Genomic DNA, 18,912 nt, shown 5'->3' with positions numbered 1-18,912 from the left:
ACATTAATTTTCTCCCCAAACACTTAAGCATGACAGTGATAAAATATTTAGCATTAGCTCATTTTATAAAACAAATTGCAAAGCTGAAAATAAAGTGCTTATACCTCATGCCATGAATTTCCTAAATAATTTCCATCTGTATGAGCCACTGTGATAAGTGTTTTGATTGTGTCAATGTTCTTCTGTTTCATTTCAGTAATCCCAGAGCTCACTGTAAGTAAGGTAAATCTTGCTAGTGCTTGGACATATGCATCTCTCTCCAGCTATGAAAAAGAGAAAAAGTATGCTTACTGGCTGTGAATACAACAAGGTCATCTCTAATTCCCTACTGATGAACTCTGTTTACTTCTTTAGTAAGTTTTTAACTGACAAGTCATGAATTACATATAATACCTCAAACTATAGTTTTTTTAAAAATTTTAAGATGAACGAAGCAGAAAAGGATGAATTTCTAAAACTGAAAGGCAATGGAGGTGTCAAATCAAGACGAGATTTTAGTGACAATAAATCATTAAAAAAAATTTCATTGAGCACTTATGTTTCAAGTGACTGTGGACTAGCAGAAACCTGATTTATAAATTTTCTCATTTTTTCTCTACTAAGTTAGACTATGCTTTTTGAGCTATAACAATCATAATTAAATGTGAAATAGATTTTTAAAAAGCAAGCAAGCACTGGCTAAAATCTACTATTAGACAAAGCATATAAATTACTAGAAGGGACTGTCTTCACGAAAATTATGTTCGAAGAGTTCCTGTTGTGGCTCAGTGGTTAACAAATCCGGACTAGGAACCATGAGGTTGTGGGTTCCATCCCTGGCCTCGCTCAGTGGGTTAAGGATCCAGCGTTGCTGTGAGCTGTGGTGCAGGTCAAAGATGCGGCTTGGATCCCCAGTTGCTGTGGCTCTGGTGTAGGCCAGCAGCTACAGCTCCAATTAGACCCCTAGGCTGGGAAACTCCATATGCTGCAGGTGCGGCCCTAGAAAAGACCAAAAAAAAAAAAGAAAAGAAAATTATGTTTGAGATGCTTGGGTCTCTTAAAGATAACTTGTTCTTAGGCTTAGGTAAAGTTATAAAGTAATATGTATAAATATATAAAATGTGAAAAATATAATTCAATAAATACAAACATGAAACATATTTAAATACTCAGATTACAATAAAGGAAATCAGACTCTTGGAAACTCTATACATAGCTAACATTCTATAGAGAAAAAACCTGCAAACCAAAGTTATTTCGACCAATTTTAGACACATCAATAAAGAACTACCCTTCTAACTGTAGTTTTTCTGAAGCTTAATAAACATTAAGATTCATTTAAATTCCGTTATAAATTTAAAATTAGTTCTTAATAATTTCAACACAAGAAATAATTTAAACAATAGTAATGACATAAGTAATTTACGTTTTCCAGACTGGCTACAAAGGCAAAATTCTTTGTTACCTGAATGCTGAAAATGCATGCAATTCTGATCGCACATCTTATACCTTCCAGGCAAAGAGAGGCTACTTCAGTATCATCGCAGTCTTGTAGACCCACACTGAACGCAGCCAGAAAAGGTGTCCAAGCCAACTAGAAGAATTAAAAATGTAAAATATATTATAGACATCTAGTGATAATTAAACTTTATGAAAATACTACATTAATATTTCTCAAAGCTTTCAGACAATAAATGATTTGACGGAGTTATTTTTTTAAAAAAAGCAAAGAGTTTCCTGGCATAGTTATTTGGAAAGCTTTCTTCCTCCAGAGGAAAAATTATTAATGTTGCCTGAGCTTAAATAAATCGGAGAGTGAAATTATAAATTCGGGACAGGACAGTAGGCATATTTTAAGCATAGCATCTATAAATTATTCACATTAATAAAAACGGGAATAGTCAATACTCATAAATTACATTAATTTTATGCCTGATGTCAGAACTCATCTCTCTCTGTAAGCTTTGTCCCTTGCAATATTTCATGGGCTAATTTTATTTCCAAAAAAATCCTTTCAGCCTTTTTCTACTTGTAACAGTTACATGATTCTCTTTTCTTTAAGCCTGCTCCCTGAATATCATTTAGCCTTATTTTTTTGTGCATGCGGTTCAAACATTTTACATTGAGACATCAATGGCATCTCTAGTTCCCAGCTGGAAAACATTTTAAAAATATAGTTCAATAAAAATACATCTTCATTACAGACTGTGAAAGCCAACAAACACTAAATTTTATCAAAACTGAAGAGCTTGTGAAATTATAATGTAAAATAACCAAAAAAAAGAGCTACCTTTGACTACTGAAATCCTAATATCAAAACATATATATATACACACACATAAATATATAGAGAGGTGTGTACATGTGTGTGTATAACTTTGAAACGTGTGACACAAAAGTATTTGCTGCTTTTTAGTAAGTCAAAATGAAGCAAAACTATATATCTGTATAGCCATACACATTTAAAAAAATGTTTATACCAGTGTGGTACAGAAACAACAACTGGACTTTTTAAAAGATCTAGAACATTTTTAGCATTATTAAAGAAAAGAGAACTTGTACTGTCAGAAAGTTAAGTAAAAGTGTATAATTCCTAAACAAAGGAACCTAAGCCCCAGTCCCTAACTTCTAGTCCTAGCCTTGTCACTTATTTAACCTATTTCTGAACATTATATTCTTCCCCTTTCAATACGTAGACTGACACTATTCAGAGATGTGGGAAACATACGAAGTGCACTACTTTTAAAATACAAAGCACCACATGAAAGTAATAAACGACACATCCTATTATAAATGAAGAAAACAGCACATCTGTCCGGAAACCTGTGTAATATTTTACATAAGAAGTATAAGGTTCCTCAGCCAGTTAAAAAAGGTTTAACTCCATTAAACATTAAAGAAAATGATTTCTCTTATCAAATCATACCTAAATAATATCCAGGGGCAGTGAAACTGGCCCATCAAATGTATAAACCTCTGTAGAATACAATTTGGCAATATGTAAAAAGATTCTTTTTTTTGTCTTTTTAGGGCCGCATTTGTGGCAAATGAAGGTTTCCAGGCTAGAGCTGAATGGGAGCTGTAGCTGCCCTGCCTACACCACAGCCACAGCAACGCCAGATCCGAGCCATGTCTGCAACCTACACCACAGCTCATGGGAACTCCAGATCCTTAATCCACTGAACGAGGCTAGGGATCGAACCTGTGTCCTCATGGATGCTAGTCAGATTCACTCTCAGAGCCATGACAAGGACTCCTACAAAAAGATTCTTAATAATATTTATATCCTTTAGTATTATATAACATTCTAGGAATCTCTCATTTTTTCCTTTACTTGGCCCAATGCTTATTTACTGAGCACTAACTACAAGCCAGGAATTGTGCTAGATATTGGGGAAAGTGAACAGAACAGTCCCTTCCCCATGGAGTTAAAATCTAGTAAAGAAAGAAATATTAATTCAAAAATAAATAAATGCTGTTATAATGAAGGAAGAGCATAGCAATTTATGAAAAGGGACCTAATTTAGAACAGAGGGGTTAGAGCAGAACTCTCTGAGAAATAACATTTAAAGTAGAAACTACTCAGGCAAAGAAGGAAAAAGCATTCTAAATAAAGGACACAGTTTGTATGAATGCTCTAAGGAAAAAATAATCTACAACATTCTAGAAATGGAGGAAAGCCATAGTAGCATAGTACTGCACCATAGTAGGAGGCAAGAAATCTAGCGATGAGGTTGGAGGCCAAGTGGAGGCCAACCACACAAGGTCTACAGACCCTCTGGGTGTATCATCACAGTTGCAAAGTCAGTGAATGGTGTCAAGGAAAAAGGTAACATTTCATTTTATATTTTAAAAAGGACATTCTGTTCTCTATACTGGGTAAGAGAAGCACAAAAATAGACATAAGGACACCAGTTAGGAGGACATGACAGTCATAAGAGTGAGAAAAGAAGGTGTCTGGAGAGGTAATGACAGTAGAAATGGCAGTGCAAGGAAATGTTCTTAATTCTAGTTTAGAGGATGAGTTTAAATAAACTACAATTAATCCAGAGAATAGATCCTAAGAGCTGTTTATGAAGAATGTTTAATGACATGAGGAAACACTTATGTGATAAATAACAAGATACAAAATTCTATACATAGTAGTATCACAACTGTTTAATTAAGAGTAGTATATTAAACAACAGAAATTTTTTCTGAGTGGTACAATTATGGCTAGTTCTTTGTTCTTTTTTGTTTTTTTATCTCCCCTTCTCTTTCACGAAAACATTTGAAAAGAAAAACAAAGGTAGAAGATTATTCAAAACAAAAACAAAAAACTGCTGTATAGTTTATTTAATAATAAAGAGAAGTGTTTCTTTTAACACCACTTTCTATATTATGTCAGAAGAAAGGCCAGCTGTACTCCACTATTCCTTCAACATTATCTCCCAGCATCCTGCTATCATCTTGTAACCCTCCATCAACTTTTAGAAATAATCACAAAGACCCTGAAGGAAGGGAAGAATGGTAAATTTTAGAGCTCAACTCTTGTAAAGTCTTCTTTATCACCCATACACATGTGTAGTTAATGTCTGAATGAGAGCTCGAATTATAATCTTCAACCTCCCCAGACCATCTAACCACACTACCCTAAGAAGTGGAATGGACTTTTACCCATCTACGCTTCTTGAATTTGACTAGACTCCCCTCCACTTCCCTACAATCCTTATGATGCCTGCTTACTCAATTCTGGAATTTGAAGAAAGGGTAGAAAAAAAGAACAGGAAAATGAAGGCATGAGAAATCAAATTTTAAAGAAGCAGTATCATTTCTACTAGATCTATACACATAAAGAATGCTCCCTTTTGTTTCTGACTCAACTTTCCGGGCCCCAGGCATACTCAGAACTCTCTGATTAGTTCCTTGGCCAGAAGCATTGAAAGAGAGCAAGAGACTCAAGATTATTTTGAGATTTCAGAAAGTCCAAAGGCCTAAACAGAACTCATTTAGAGGAAACCAGGCCAGGGATTAATTCTCCAAAATCTTTCTATTCTTAATTCTTAATATCATACACCTATTAATTGCTAACTGTGCATATCTTTTATCATTCTCTTTAAGAAAAATTTTACATTTGCTATCTCCTAAATAACAGGGCTTTTATTTCTGGGTCTAGCCTAATGGATATTATATAACTGTATATGCTGAATAACAGTATATATAAATGTATATAATGCAGCCAAAAGTTATTAGGAGCTTTTACCTTAAACATGGGTCTCACGTGCTCCAAATGTGTTGCACTTGTGAAAGGTGCCTGGACATGGCTCACAGCCTCCATGAGTGCTTTAGCCGTCTTAGCCATCTGCTCCATTTCTAAGTTGTACAGGAGTCTTCTTTGTTTTTCACTGGCTACATCTGAAACAGCAAACACTATTAGCATTAAAATGTAAAGCATTTAAGAATGCTATTTTGAAGTTTAGTAAAAAATGATAAACACTACCAATTAATACTAATTAAAAATAACAGCCAGACACAAAAGGTCACATAATAAATGATTCCATTTAGACAAAATATCCGGAGTAGGCAAATTCATACAGACAGAAGCAGACTGGTAACAGCCAGGGGCTAGGAAAAGGCACAGAACCTGGAGTAACTGCTTAATAGATACAGGGTTTTATTTTTGGGGTGATGAAAATGTTTTGGAACTACATAGAGGTGATGGTTACAAAACCCAGTGAGTGTACTAAATACCACTAATTGTTCACTTGAAAATGCTACATTTTGTGTTATATGAATTTCATCTCAAAAATAGACCAAAAAACCCCTAAACTAGGAGTCAGGGATATGTGGGAAACCTATGGAAAGAGAAGAGAGTAGGTACAAATCTGTCACAATGGTAGAGAAACAACCCAAAAAGGAGCTAGGCAAACAGAGGAAGGTCAAAGGCAATGCATCCTTGTATGACACATGCTTGAATGGCATCTCCTGAGTTAACAGTGGCCCTGGCATGTGGGGTGATTTTAGAGTGTTAGCACACAACCACCTCCTCCCCCCACCAGCTGTCAGTGATTTCTTCTACCCATATAGAATGGTCCAGGGAAAGAGAGATATGAAGATGATGTTACATGGGTAAAAGGAAAAAAATGACATCAGGTAATTGACATCTATTGAAATGTGAAAATGAAGTCTAGATCAGTATACTTAATTTTTCAAGCAGAAGAAAATAAAACTACCAACAAGTAAACTGCTCACTGGTACTGGACAATTAAGAGCCAAGGATGCCAAGTTTAAGATTTGGTTTTGTCACTCTTTGGGTTTTAGGTATAGAGATTTTAACATAAGTTTTTACATTACACTTAGTTTATAGCATCTATGATTCTAAGTTTCCTAACCTCTCTGGATTTCAGTTTTCTCAACTATAAAGTAAGTGAGAACCTTCTAAAATTCCTTAGAATCATTCCCTATGTTATTCTAAAAGATAAGGCCATTTATACTCCACTATTCCTTCTAACATTATCTCCAGGGCCTCTGACACTCATTTAATAATTCTTTATCAAGTTTTATAAATACATATATCACACAGGCCTTTCTGATCCTCTCCTGTTAATAAAATTTTGCTACCACAATCTGTTCTGTTAGGTGAAGCCTGAGATTTCATTTCCAAGTGGAAGTTGCTCAGACAGGGAGAAGTTGTCTTCCATATTATGGAGCAACTATCCCTCACCTCACTCCTGCAGTTGGATTTTGGATCTAATTCAATCACACTGCAGAGAGAGAAGAGAAGAGAAGAGAAGAGAGGAGAGAGAAGGAGAGTGGGGGGAGTGGGAGAGTGACAGAGAAGATGGAGAATGGAGGCAGGCCAACAGCTGTTTCCTACAGCTGGTCAGATCTAGGAACTCCACAGTGATATAATTTGTTGTGCATCTGATTTCCAACCCCAAGAGCTCCCCCATGATGCTGACCTTTCCCATCTCCTTGAATCACCCCTACTTCTAAGCTTCTTATGTGTAATGAAAGGTGAACCAATGGAAATCAACTGCTTGAAGATGACAAGGAGGCAGGAAAAAAGAAAGAGTTGAAGTCTGCCCATTGGGATTGCCTAACCAATCTCTCTGGTCCCTAAATCGTGCTGAGATTACCTGCTAATTGGACAAGTATATGCTAAATGTACACCAATCGGTGCATGTTATGTAGCATTTTCCCTTTCATCATTGGTCAGTGCTATCCTTCTTCAGGATATGGGAAAAAACACAATCAGATATGCAAACTGTATTATAATACTGCTTAGAATAAACTATACTTGATTTATTCTAAACTAGGTAAAAAACTTTTGAAGAACCCTTATTTTTCCTCCTAAACAATCAGGATTGATTGACTCATATACTTACTTTGTTTACTTGATTTTGTAGGGATTGTTAGTTCTTTTGTTTCTTTCATTGATATCTTTTTTCCTGCTATTTCATTATAGATGGCTGACAGATACTCTTCAGGAAGATCTTTACTATCATTGATACCTCTATTCATCTTAATGTACTGTTCCTTTGTCATTTTATTTTTAACCTAGAAATAAAAAAATGTTGTAATTCCTAAAAATTAAACATAAAAATACTAATATAAGAGGATTTAAAAATACTTTGAGGTCAGTAAGTGGAAAATACTAAACAAAGCAGACATTAAAATGAAAAAAGGAGTCACAGAGTATGAAGGCAATGAAGAAGGAGACTCATCCTGGCATATACTAACTCACCTTGCTCTGATGTGCACGTGAGTAACTTGTAGTAAGAAAACAGAGAGACTAAAATACTGAAGTTACTTGTTTTTGCCCAAGGTTTAAGAGCTCTAGCCAGAGTGTTTAAACAAAGGACCATGACTGGCAGTTCTCTTGTAGTACAGCGGGTTAAGGATCTGGCATTGCCACAGCTGTGACCAGGTCCCAGAGGTTCAATCCCTGGCCCAAGAACTCCTACATGCCATGGGAGCAGCCAAAAAAAAAAAAAAAGACCATGACATATATCAGAAATATATGTTATTAAAAAGATTCTAATCTTATTTCAGAAGACCATAAATGTTTTGCCAATGATTTAATAACTGATTTTATATAACAGTGGGTGCAGGAATAAGAGCTGAAATTTATTTAAAATCAGATCACAATCTCACTGACTGACTCGTCACAGCAACTGAATATTAGGTGATCTGGACAAAGTATCCTTGGAACATTCTGTCTAGTTTATGAGTACTCTGAACAGGAACATCCTGATGCATATCTTAGTAAATCAGCTGAACACAAATTTGTTGTTTATAAGATGGTAGCCCAGTCACCAAACTTGGGAATTAGCACAACCAAAATGTTTATGCTTTATATTCCCCAAAACCCAGGTGGACAAAACTCAAAAGTCTTATAATGGTTGTGAAGATACATGTATTTATTAACTCAATATATTCCTACCACCTTCCATAAAGAATTTAAAGCATCTCTAAAGATAAAGTTCCTGTAAATTTATAAGACAGTACATAGAATAATAATCAAGTAAGTCATCAGATATTTGCAAAAAGAGAAACCAGAAGGCCAAAGGATATTACTAGGATACAAATACTTATTTAGTTCTGAGTACTCTGTCAAAAGATCTTTTTAGCTATGTCAGAAAGGGTGAAAGAAGCACCTTTCCTACCAAAAAAATTTTTAAATGTTATCATAAAAATATTCAAATGTAATTTATTATTACTCAAGGGGAAAAAGCTCTAGTATACTAAAACTTTAGAAACTAATTGAGTCGTGGCACTTAAAACATTAAAAAAAGAAAGCCATTTCACCTGAAGTTCTAGGGAATAATGAAAAAACAATGACCCAAGAGTACCAAAATAAAAGATCACCCAAGTGCTGCCAGGAAGGCTTACAAAGATTAACATCACCTGGAAATTTTAAACATGGCATAATCTTTTAGTACCATGTCAATGAGACACAAAGACAAGCCTCAGGAGAAAATGGGAAGGAGCAGTAAAGCCTTTTTCTGGATCTGGGTTGGGAGATAGGGTGGGAGCTGCTAGAAAGTTGGAGAAGGTAATACATTCATTTTAGGTACACAAAATAAAAATACAGTGCTCAAAGAGCACAATTCTGCCACAATGAGATTCTGGAAGAAGTAGAAAACATAATCTTATTTTCTTTCCCTCCTTTTTTTTTATGGAACCCTTTACTTTTGACTTTTATCCTCATGTGCTTAAATTAAGCTGTGCCTAATTAAGTTTCAGTGCTTAAATCACTTAAAGCCAACTGTTACCAGGATGAAGATTAAGAAATACAAAAATATTCAACATGTTCTAAATATACCTCAAAATTTTTTAAAAATTCATTGACTCACATCTATATATAAAAGGTAGTCTAACTATAAATATTCCAGGTGAAAAAGGAACATAAATGACTTGCTAAATTCACCTATATCTTAACTCTGAAAACAACTAAGAACAGGGAGAATTATTTTAAGGGATTCCTTTAAAGTTACCTGTGTTCTTTAAAAAATCATGTCATTTACTATAGATCATAAATCATGTTTTAATTATAAAATTAATTATGGGTTTAATTTCATCTTTTTTTGGGGGGTCTTTTGCCTTTTTAGGACCACTCATGGCATATGGAGGTTCCCAGGCTAGGGGTCTAATTGGAGCTGCAGCCGCCAGCCTACACCACAGCCACAGCAACTCGGGATCCGAGCCACATCTTCGACATATACCACAGCTCACAGCAATGCTGGATCCTTAACCACTGAGCAAGGCCAGGGATCAAACCCACGTCCTCATGGATGTCAGCTGGGTTCACTAACTGCTGAGCCATGATGGAAGCTCCTGTCTTGTTTTTTAATGGCCATACCTGTAGCATATGGAAGTCCCCTGGCCAGGGACTTAACTGGAGCAGCAGCTGCGGCAATATCAGATCTTTTAAACCACTCTGCTGAGGCAGGGATCAAACCTGCACCCCCACAGTTGGATTCTTTTTTTTTTTTTTTTTTTTTTTTCTTCCCTGTCTTTTTGCCTTTTCTAGAGCCACTCCTAAAGCATATGGAGGTTCCCAGGCTAGGGGTCTAATTGAAGCTGTAGCCGCCGGCCTACGCCAGAGCCACAGCAACTCCAGATCCAAGCCGCGTCTGCGAACTACACCACAGCTCACGGCAATGCCAGATCCTTAACCCACTGAGCAAGGTCAGGGACTGAACCCGCAACCTCATGGTTCCTAGTCGGATTTGTTAACCACTGAGCCATGATGGGAACTCCCCCACAGCTAGATTCTTAACCCACTGCACCACAATGGGAACTCTGGTTCAATTCTTTAACAGGCCACTCAGTTTCATAGGAACTCATAAGCTGTTCTTTGGCTGCAGGCTGCATCAGAGCACAGGATGGCAGCCAGCAGCCTGAAAGGGAGTGGTATGATCACAAGCAGTTGCTACTGCTAGACCAGGGCCTAGACACATGTTCTACCGACAGCAACAGTGCCATGCAGACAGGACACTAATTTCAAGATAATACTCTCTAACTGGTGTGTGTTCAGAAACTTTTAATAAGCTGGGTACTATGAAAAGGGCATTAAAGGAAGTTTTAGAAAAAAATAACACAGAAGAATGTACATATACAAGATGATAAGACACAGATGCATGTAACATTCAGGATTCACTAACAGAACAGAAATTTATTAAAAGTATGACAACCTAAAATCAAAGGGAAGCAGTATAAAATGTAATTCTGCTTTGGGCTTAGACGGAAAACTCAGACAGAAAACTCTTAATATGAAAATACCTAAGTAAGTCTTTATCTGTAGACTGCTTTATAAAACCATGGAAAAAAGTATCATGCTAGATAATGGAAGCTCTGGAAGTGAGCTGCTTCCACTATGCTGCCAGTAATAAGCCAAAGGCAAATTTTAAATGACTAAAATCTTAAATGATTTTTTAAAAAAGCACTATATAAAATCAAGTAAAAGCACAGTTGTTGAGTTCTGGTGTTTAAAACTATATGCATATAGTCCCTTCATCACACATTTGGTTTATACTTTCCCTATCAATCCTGTCTTACAAATCTCAAAACACACACCCAAAACTCCCTATACTGCAAATTTAATCTCAAACTTATTTATTTATTTATTTGGTCTTTTTAGGGCCACATCTGCAGCACATGGAAGTTCCCAGGCTAGGGGTCAGAATGGAGCTATGGCCGATGGCCTATACCATAGCCACAGCTACACCTGTGACCTGCACCACAGCTTACAGCAATACTGGATTCTTAGCACTGAAGGCCAAAGATCAAACCTTTGTCCTTGTGGATACTAGTCAGATTCATTTCCACTGAGCCACGACAGGAACTCCTAATCTCAAACTTTATAATTTTTCCAGTACATCTCAGATTAGTAATAAGTATATAGTGTATTTCTCATCCTAAGATATCATTAGACGCCTATCCCTAAGAAATATTAAGAAATTCCTACAGATAGGTTGTTTATAATTTCCCTCAAGTTTTTGGAAACTAAGCATAAAATACCTAAAAGGTTAAAAATAACATTTTTGCTAGCAGGCAGCAGAAATCAAGTGATAGTTCCTTAACATCACTTATGAATTTTATGAAGCAGATCAAATTTAAACACTTCCTGGATAGCTGATATTTTTAAATTGTGGTTTATAGGTGTAATGGTGTCATGGTTATGTTTAAATACAGTATTCCTCTTTCAGATATAGATACTGAAATAAATGCAGATGAAATGATAAGATACCTGAGATCTGCTCCAAAATGATCTGGGGGGAGAAAAGGGATATAAATGGAATAAGACTGGGAGCTGGGGGATGAGAACATCAAGGCCCCACTATACTAAACACTCTACTACTTGAAATGTTTTTAAAAAGATGGTTTATATACATATATAATGTTTTCCCATGTTGTAATCGGCACTGGGTAGAAGATTAAAATTTATCTTAAACTTTATAGAGCGTCAGTCATGAGAAAGACAAATACAGACTTTACAGATATTTAGAAGTCTAATTAGAACTACTACCAGAAATTGCATTTGTAAAATGTACGCCATACCAAATTACATACACTGGTTTGGTAATTGTTTTAAGTAAGTTAGGATTAAAATTTCAGCTATCACTTACTTTTTATTGTAAAACTGGCTTGAAGAAAACATACCTGTGGACTGTGAAGATCAGTGGTCAGCATGATAATTGAATATGCCAAAACATAAGCAGTGTCTGCACTAGCAAAAAGGGTTTGTCTGGAAAAATAAATGCATCATGTTATAAACTTCTACTATTTACAGTTACTTAAATAACACCTCAAACCCCATATCTCTTTTAATTTCTCTTTCAGGAATTACATTCTATCATATTACAATTTCTTATCAAACTGTCTCATCACTTCCCTAAGGAAGAGAATCTAAGTTCCCTCAGGCAGGGGAATTCCCAGAAGAGGGTCAGCAGCCAGTAAGCCCTTGAATTTTGCTTACCCTTGGTTGCATTCTAGGTATCTTGCAGCAAATTTTTCCATCAATCGATCAATTTTCTGAGCTTCCCCTGGAAGACGGAATCCTTCCAGAAACATACGAAGGGCTGAAACGAAATCCTTTCCTGAAAAGTCATGTTGGTCCACATATGCATACATGACTTCTTTGTTAAATTTATCATTATCTCCCAGGAATTCACCCACTTGAGTCTAAAGAACAAAAGATAGAAATTGGCATCCTAATGGAATGTTACATTTCCCGCACAACCATTTTTATATTTTTAAAGCAGAGACATTCATGAGATCCACAGATTTTTAACTATAGCATTAACTATTTCAAACATGAAGCTAAAAGTTAAACATACTAAATGCGTTTATTAAAAAAGAAAAATAAGATATTCTTGTTCAGAAAAATTAAAAGACAAAATTAAGAACAGCTAGGTTATTTTTACATAATCAGGAGGGCATTTTAAAGGGGTAATATACACTATTATTAACTTAAAAAGGAATTTTATAGAAATGGTCAGAATGAAATAACATGGTATTCTTACAGAGTCTAATCTTTCCTCCTGATGTAAGAACTGGGCAATATCTTCAGGTGTAGTGCCAAGCATCCCTTGTTCTTGGAGATACTGTATTCCTCTCTTTGGTTTCTTAGTAAATCTAGATGACATTAAAGTTAAAAGAAACATTAGAAACAGACAAACACGTGTATTCCCTGAAAAGATCTTAAACTGCAGTAAACTAACTTTCTAATGGCATTTACAAAACAGGAATTTACTTAAAATAATCAATGCATGAATATACAAAAAATACTACATTACGCAAAGTTTATTTTTTTCTTCTTAGGAAAGGCTCTTGGTGGAAGGCGATCTTTATCACTGATATGTACCATTTCACAGACTGTGAGATAATGTCACATAGTAGATGAACTGAATAAGGATATAAATACTAAATATCTCCTACTTGTAATATACATATTCTCCTTAGTCCTCAAGTAATCTTGCCTCATTCTCCTTACAACCACTGGTTAATTCTAAGACTACTTTTAAAATACAGAACCTGGAGTTCCCGTCATGGCTCAGTGGAAACAAATCTGACTAGTATTCGTGAGAACTCAGGTTCGATCCCTGGCCTTGCTCAGTGGGTTAAGAATCCGGCGTTGCCATGAGTGGTGGTGTAGGTCACAGACACAGCTTGGATCTGGCATTGCTGTGGCTGTGGTGTGGGCCAGTGGCTACAGTTCCAATTCGACCTCTAGCCTAGGAACCTCCAAATACTTCGGGTGTGGCCCTAAAAAGACCAAAAAATAAAAATAAAAAAATAAATAAAATACAGAACCTGAATTTTGGTGACTGTTTAATCACAATCTGACGGCATTATTTCCTTTATAAAAAATATTTAGATAGCCAGTGTTTTCAAAATAAAGTCCACACTGATTAGACTGACATACAAACCTTTCTCAACATAACTTGTTTCTCTCATCCCCTCTCTCATCTACTCCCACACATCCTCCCTCATTCCTTAAACACAAAGCATGTGCAGTCTATCTCCCCTACATGTCCTTTACCTTCTCTGCTCACTGGGGATTTCTCCTTCATGCTTTAAGATCCAATTCAAAAGTCGCCTCTTTGTTCCTAAGTCATTTACTTTCTACTTTTATTGTTCCAATATTTACTCCAATACCTCATCACCTGTCACCAGGGTGCTGCAAGAGTTCTTAATTGGTCTCCCTATCTCTTGTTTTGCTCACATTCCAATCCATCCTTCAGGCAGCTGGCAAAGTCACCTTTCCAAAACAGAAATCTGGTGCTGCTGTTGCTCCGCTTAAAATCCTTCAATAGTGTGCCAATGCCAAGAACAAGACAAAACCTCCTTCACATGGAGAATAAGGCCTCTGTAATCTGGGTCCAACTCAATGCTCTCATCTCACCTCCTGCTACTACCCGCCTCCCCACCCCACCCCTGCCACGCTGAACTATAGCCCTCAAAGGACCTTTCCTCTGTGCTGCTGCCCACGCCATTCTTTGATATGTCCTTCTCTGCTGTGTCCTCCTAATGATTTTCCTGTCAAGGCCCAATTAAACCACTGCCATGTACATAAATTAAAATCAACCATTTTCACTGAGACAAGCACAATTTCTGCTCTCTAGAAGCTCTCACTCTGGAAAAATAAATATGATTTTTAAAAATTATAATAGTAAAAACTCAACAAATAAGGTATCCACACAAGGTGAAAAGACAGCACAGCATAGGAAATGACTAATTAACAGAGATGATCTGGCTGCATTTCCTTGAAGGTAACTTCGGAACTGAGCTTTGAGGATTGATTTTAAACAGTAAGGGAAAACATCCCAGACAAAGAGGAAGAGGTCACACTAATACACGAAAGCATAAAACAGCATGCTGTTATAATAAATAGCTCTGCACTGCTGGAAAAATGAGGTGAGATAAAGAAGTGGCAGATGATGTAGCTTGGAGTCCAGGAGATTTAAATCATGAAGGGAATTATATGCAACTATAAGAAGCTGTGGCTTTAGTCTCCAAAAGCAAGAGAGGGAGAAAAAGCAGCACATTTTCATTCAAGAAAGCTTACTCTAGCTAAGTCTAAGACTAGAGAATAAGTAAGACTAAAGAAAGGAAGCCAATTAAAAGATCATCCTCATCAAGACACAAAACAGTGATGTGACTTAAAACAGCAGCTAGGGGAGATAAGAGAATAAACTGCAGAGCTATTTAGTAAGTAGAATCATTTGGATTTAGGAAAAATAAGACCCAATAGAGAAATCTAAGGTAATTTCCAGGATTCTAACACATAATCTTAGTAGGGTGCTGAAGTTACCAGCCTAAGTAGAAAATACAGAAACCACAGGGTTTTCTGTTTGTCCTCTGTTTTTGGCAGTATTGGGGAGCTGATTATGGAAACTGATAAATTTGGTTATGGACATGTTGAGTGTGAGAAGCTATGCAATGTCCAGGGGAGATGTTCAACAACCAATCGCAGATGAGTCTGGACTTTAGTCGAGTTTTTATGTTAAAAGTAACACTTGGGAGTTGTGAGATGTTGGCATATAGCAGCTGAAGTCATGAGAAAGAGTATGTTCATCTAGAAGCTAAAAAGTAAGCAAAGGGTGGAGGGCAGACCCTGGCAATGTTCCGATGTGTGCCTAGGATAAAGAGCCCATAACAAGACTGAGATGACGTGGTCTGGGGATAGGAGGGACAGGACAGAGTGGTGGCATGAGAGGAACAGTCAGGGCAGAGTATACTGGGAGCACAGCCATAGGAAAGCACTCTCCTCAAAGTGTGAAGCAGAAATCAAGCCCAGAGGCTGAGAGAAGCCCTGGAGACTGTGGTGACAGCTGTCTGAAGGCCTGTCAGGGCTCCCTGTCACTCCTAAGCTCTTCAGAGAGGGCTGTCCTACCTCAGCAGCATGCTGTATAATACTCCGTTAGGGATGTCACACAGTACTATTAAAAAATATTTTGTGCCCATACTTAAACTATAATCTTAATATAAGGACAAGGACCTTAATGGTTCTTGGCACACAATCCCAAGGACCAAGTATGAGTTTGCTGAGTGACCAGCAAAATTTCAATACGAATATGTTTATACATACTAGACCTTGAGCCCCAAGAAACTAATTTCATTCATCTGGTTTTCCCAGGACTTTGCATGATGTCTAGAACAGATGGGACCTCAATAAATATTGACTGGCAAGTTAGAATAAATGAAGTATTGATGGCTATTTCTTTAGGCAATTTTTGAGATTTTATAATTTTATGACAAAGAATATGTGTACTTTTTGTCAACTTTTCTTCTTCATTATTATCACTGATAAAAGGGCACTTGAACATTCACCAAGAGCCCAATGCTTAGGATTCTGGAAGAAATGCTTTACAGCAGTAGCAAGCCAAGTAAACATACAAAGGAATTTTTTTTTTAACAGTTTAGGTTCATGGAGAAAGGCCAGTTAAATTCAGTTTTCCTTATAGCATCTCTCTGAAGGAAGAGCCAGGCAATAAGAGGAAAGAAAACAGTATGGTACCACTGAGACAAGAAACAGTCCAGGAGCAGCCTGAGAACACACAGCTTAGGGGAAAACTGCTTTCCCAAGATCAGGGTCTGGTAGAATAGCCAAGTTGGAAAAGGAGGTTATCACCTTACTGACATATAAAAATGCAGTCAATAACAATAAATCAGTAAGAGTAGCACATTTACAACTGAAGTGAAGAAGATATAAAACCTACAAAGGAGCAATACGAGCAGAAGTTCCACAGTTTAAAAACTTCCATACTTTAAATTTTTCCGACTTTAAATTAAACTTCCATACTTTAAATTTTTCCTGCTTAGGAAATATAATGGGAAATTTTATAACTGAATTAAATGAACAATGTAAAACTGCATCGATGATGTTCATCAACAGCACACAAAATACGGTGCAAAATTAATACATGTTACAAGGGTCTGTTTGGGCTAGAATGCAATGAACAAGGGTTGCTGAATAAAGAATCACAACTCTTGGGTCTGGGAGACTAGGCCTCACTTTATTCCCTCAAGGGTGGTATATAAGAAAGGAATAAAAATAATTTGAAGATGGAGAGAAACCCAGGACAAGGGTAGCAAAGGACTGGCAGAGGGATATTTGATAACATTTCCCCTTCAAATTGGACACTCACAAATCTATTCCTTGTTCTATGATTTCTTTTTGCTGCTTAAGGACTTCAAATTGTTCTGGATTATCAGTGCCAGACATTTGTGTACTATAGCTGCCTATTCCTGATGACGATGTTGATTCCAAGGAATTTAAACTTCCATATCTGTTTATTGTTTCAGGGTGTTTTATTTCACTCGTCTCTTGCTCTGAGGGTTTTTCCTGACCTGTAAGCAGAAAACCAGATTCAATAAATTATTCTATCAAAGGAAAAAAATTCACAAATAAAGCAAGATATTTCCATGTTGCTTAGCTATCCACTTAATACAAATAATGTATTAGGTGCCATAACAGATAATATTTACTTTGACATGAAAATACACTGTAATTAGTATGTGTACAATGTGCACCATTAGGAATTCTTTTTGCAGCTGCAGTGCTGAGTATCCACTGGGTTTCTGCTCTCAGCTCAACAAGGAAAAGTTTTCTCTCAAAGGACTCTTGACTAAGATAACACCAGGGTAGCCCTGCAGCTACGCATTTTTCTCTGAGTAAGGGTAAATGTCAAACATAGAGGAATGTGTCAATCTTCTTAAAACTTTTTGGCTTTTATATGTTTCTTCTATAATTATCCATTAACAAAGTTACATAAACATGCTTTACTTTACTATAATATTCTAAATAGAATAGTTCTAGGAAAATTTAGAAAGAAAAAAGTTCAGGTAACAAAGTTTGGAAACTCATAACTTTAAGTTCATATTTAACTCAGAGAATGCTTCCTCATCAGCTAAATGAATAAAGATGTCATGAAACTGGCTTAACAGCATCTGCAACTATGCTCCCAAGTGTCATTTACATAAATGACAAAGATTATACTCAAATGTCACCTTACCAAGAGTTGTCTGAGAGTTGGGATTCACATACTGATCCTTACTCCATTCAACCATACACTTCAAAATTGACACTAAGCATTCTAAACCTTTCTTCCTCAGGCTCAGTTCCTACAAAATAATTCATGAAAAGAATTTTTAAAAATCTTTTAAGGAAAACACATAGCTCTTCCCTGGCAAAGTTCAAAGCTGAAAATGTTCTTAAAGTTCTTACCTGAATATTACTCATACCAAGTTCTTGACTGCCTCGTCCTTGTGCAATTTTTGATAGATCATTTACTAATCTTTCAAATATGTTTGCTGCATTTAGGTCACAATCATAGTTTACATAAATATCCACCACACTCTGAGCATCTGTAACAACAGGTTAATTTTAACAAAAGCCACCTAGTTATATGAAAATACTTGGCCTTTTAATTATCTCATAATAAGATAATAAAGAAGGATACTTTTAAATACCTGCACAAATTCTTGTCAATGTCTGAATAACCATCCATTTGTGGTCAAATGAGCTGGTAGAAGTTTCCAAAATGTATAGGAAAATTTCTTTAAAGAACACCTGTGATTAGAAAAACTCCTGTTTAAAATACTGTTTTTAATTCATGTATGTGATCACTTTTTAAATATCCCAATGCTGTAGAGCAAAAATCAGAACTCAATGTCCTACAGTTCAATTCCTTTTGAGTTCATTTCTAAAATGTCAGGACTTAAATTGGGTGGGTCACTTACACTGGCCCTTCCAGTAAAAGAAATGCACTTCACATTGTAGTTCTGTTATCACACAGCCACTACAAAAGAATCTGCAAAAAATTTGGAGTTCTTCTGGGAGATTATTTCTCAAAAACATTTGCAAAACTAATTAACTCCTATTTCATGTATTAATCCCCCACAGAGAATAAACTATATTCTGTTCATCATTTGTATTTTTCA

General features: G+C 36.3%; 1 protein-coding gene across 2 annotated transcripts in view; it reads right to left on the bottom strand.

Annotated features, from left to right (window-relative positions):
• The window catches only part of ARFGEF1 (ADP ribosylation factor guanine nucleotide exchange factor 1), a 148,095-nt gene that overhangs the window by 48,271 nt on the left and 80,912 nt on the right, over window positions 1-18,912 (bottom strand). For both annotated transcript variants that reach the window (XR_002343274.1, XM_001928010.7), the window contains exons 11-21: window positions 18,442-18,541; window positions 18,197-18,336; window positions 17,985-18,093; window positions 17,118-17,319; window positions 12,990-13,101; window positions 12,443-12,648; window positions 12,127-12,211; window positions 7,347-7,518; window positions 5,222-5,373; window positions 1,445-1,573; window positions 105-263 (exon numbers count right to left, since the gene is read on the bottom strand). Coding sequence is in view for 1 of the 2 variants with exons in the window: in XM_001928010.7 (XP_001928045.1) it covers window positions 105-263; window positions 1,445-1,573; window positions 5,222-5,373; window positions 7,347-7,518; window positions 12,127-12,211; window positions 12,443-12,648; window positions 12,990-13,101; window positions 17,118-17,319; window positions 17,985-18,093; window positions 18,197-18,336; window positions 18,442-18,541 (1,566 nt within the window). In the remaining variant the exon portion in view is untranslated. The remainder of the gene's footprint in view (window positions 1-104; window positions 264-1,444; window positions 1,574-5,221; window positions 5,374-7,346; window positions 7,519-12,126; window positions 12,212-12,442; window positions 12,649-12,989; window positions 13,102-17,117; window positions 17,320-17,984; window positions 18,094-18,196; window positions 18,337-18,441; window positions 18,542-18,912) is intronic.

This window comes from Sus scrofa, chromosome 4 (genome assembly GCF_000003025.6).
Source record: "Sus scrofa isolate TJ Tabasco breed Duroc chromosome 4, Sscrofa11.1, whole genome shotgun sequence".
In the NCBI taxonomy this organism is placed as follows: domain Eukaryota; kingdom Metazoa; phylum Chordata; class Mammalia; order Artiodactyla; family Suidae; genus Sus; species Sus scrofa.
This window is presented reverse-complemented; position numbering and strand designations above follow the sequence as displayed.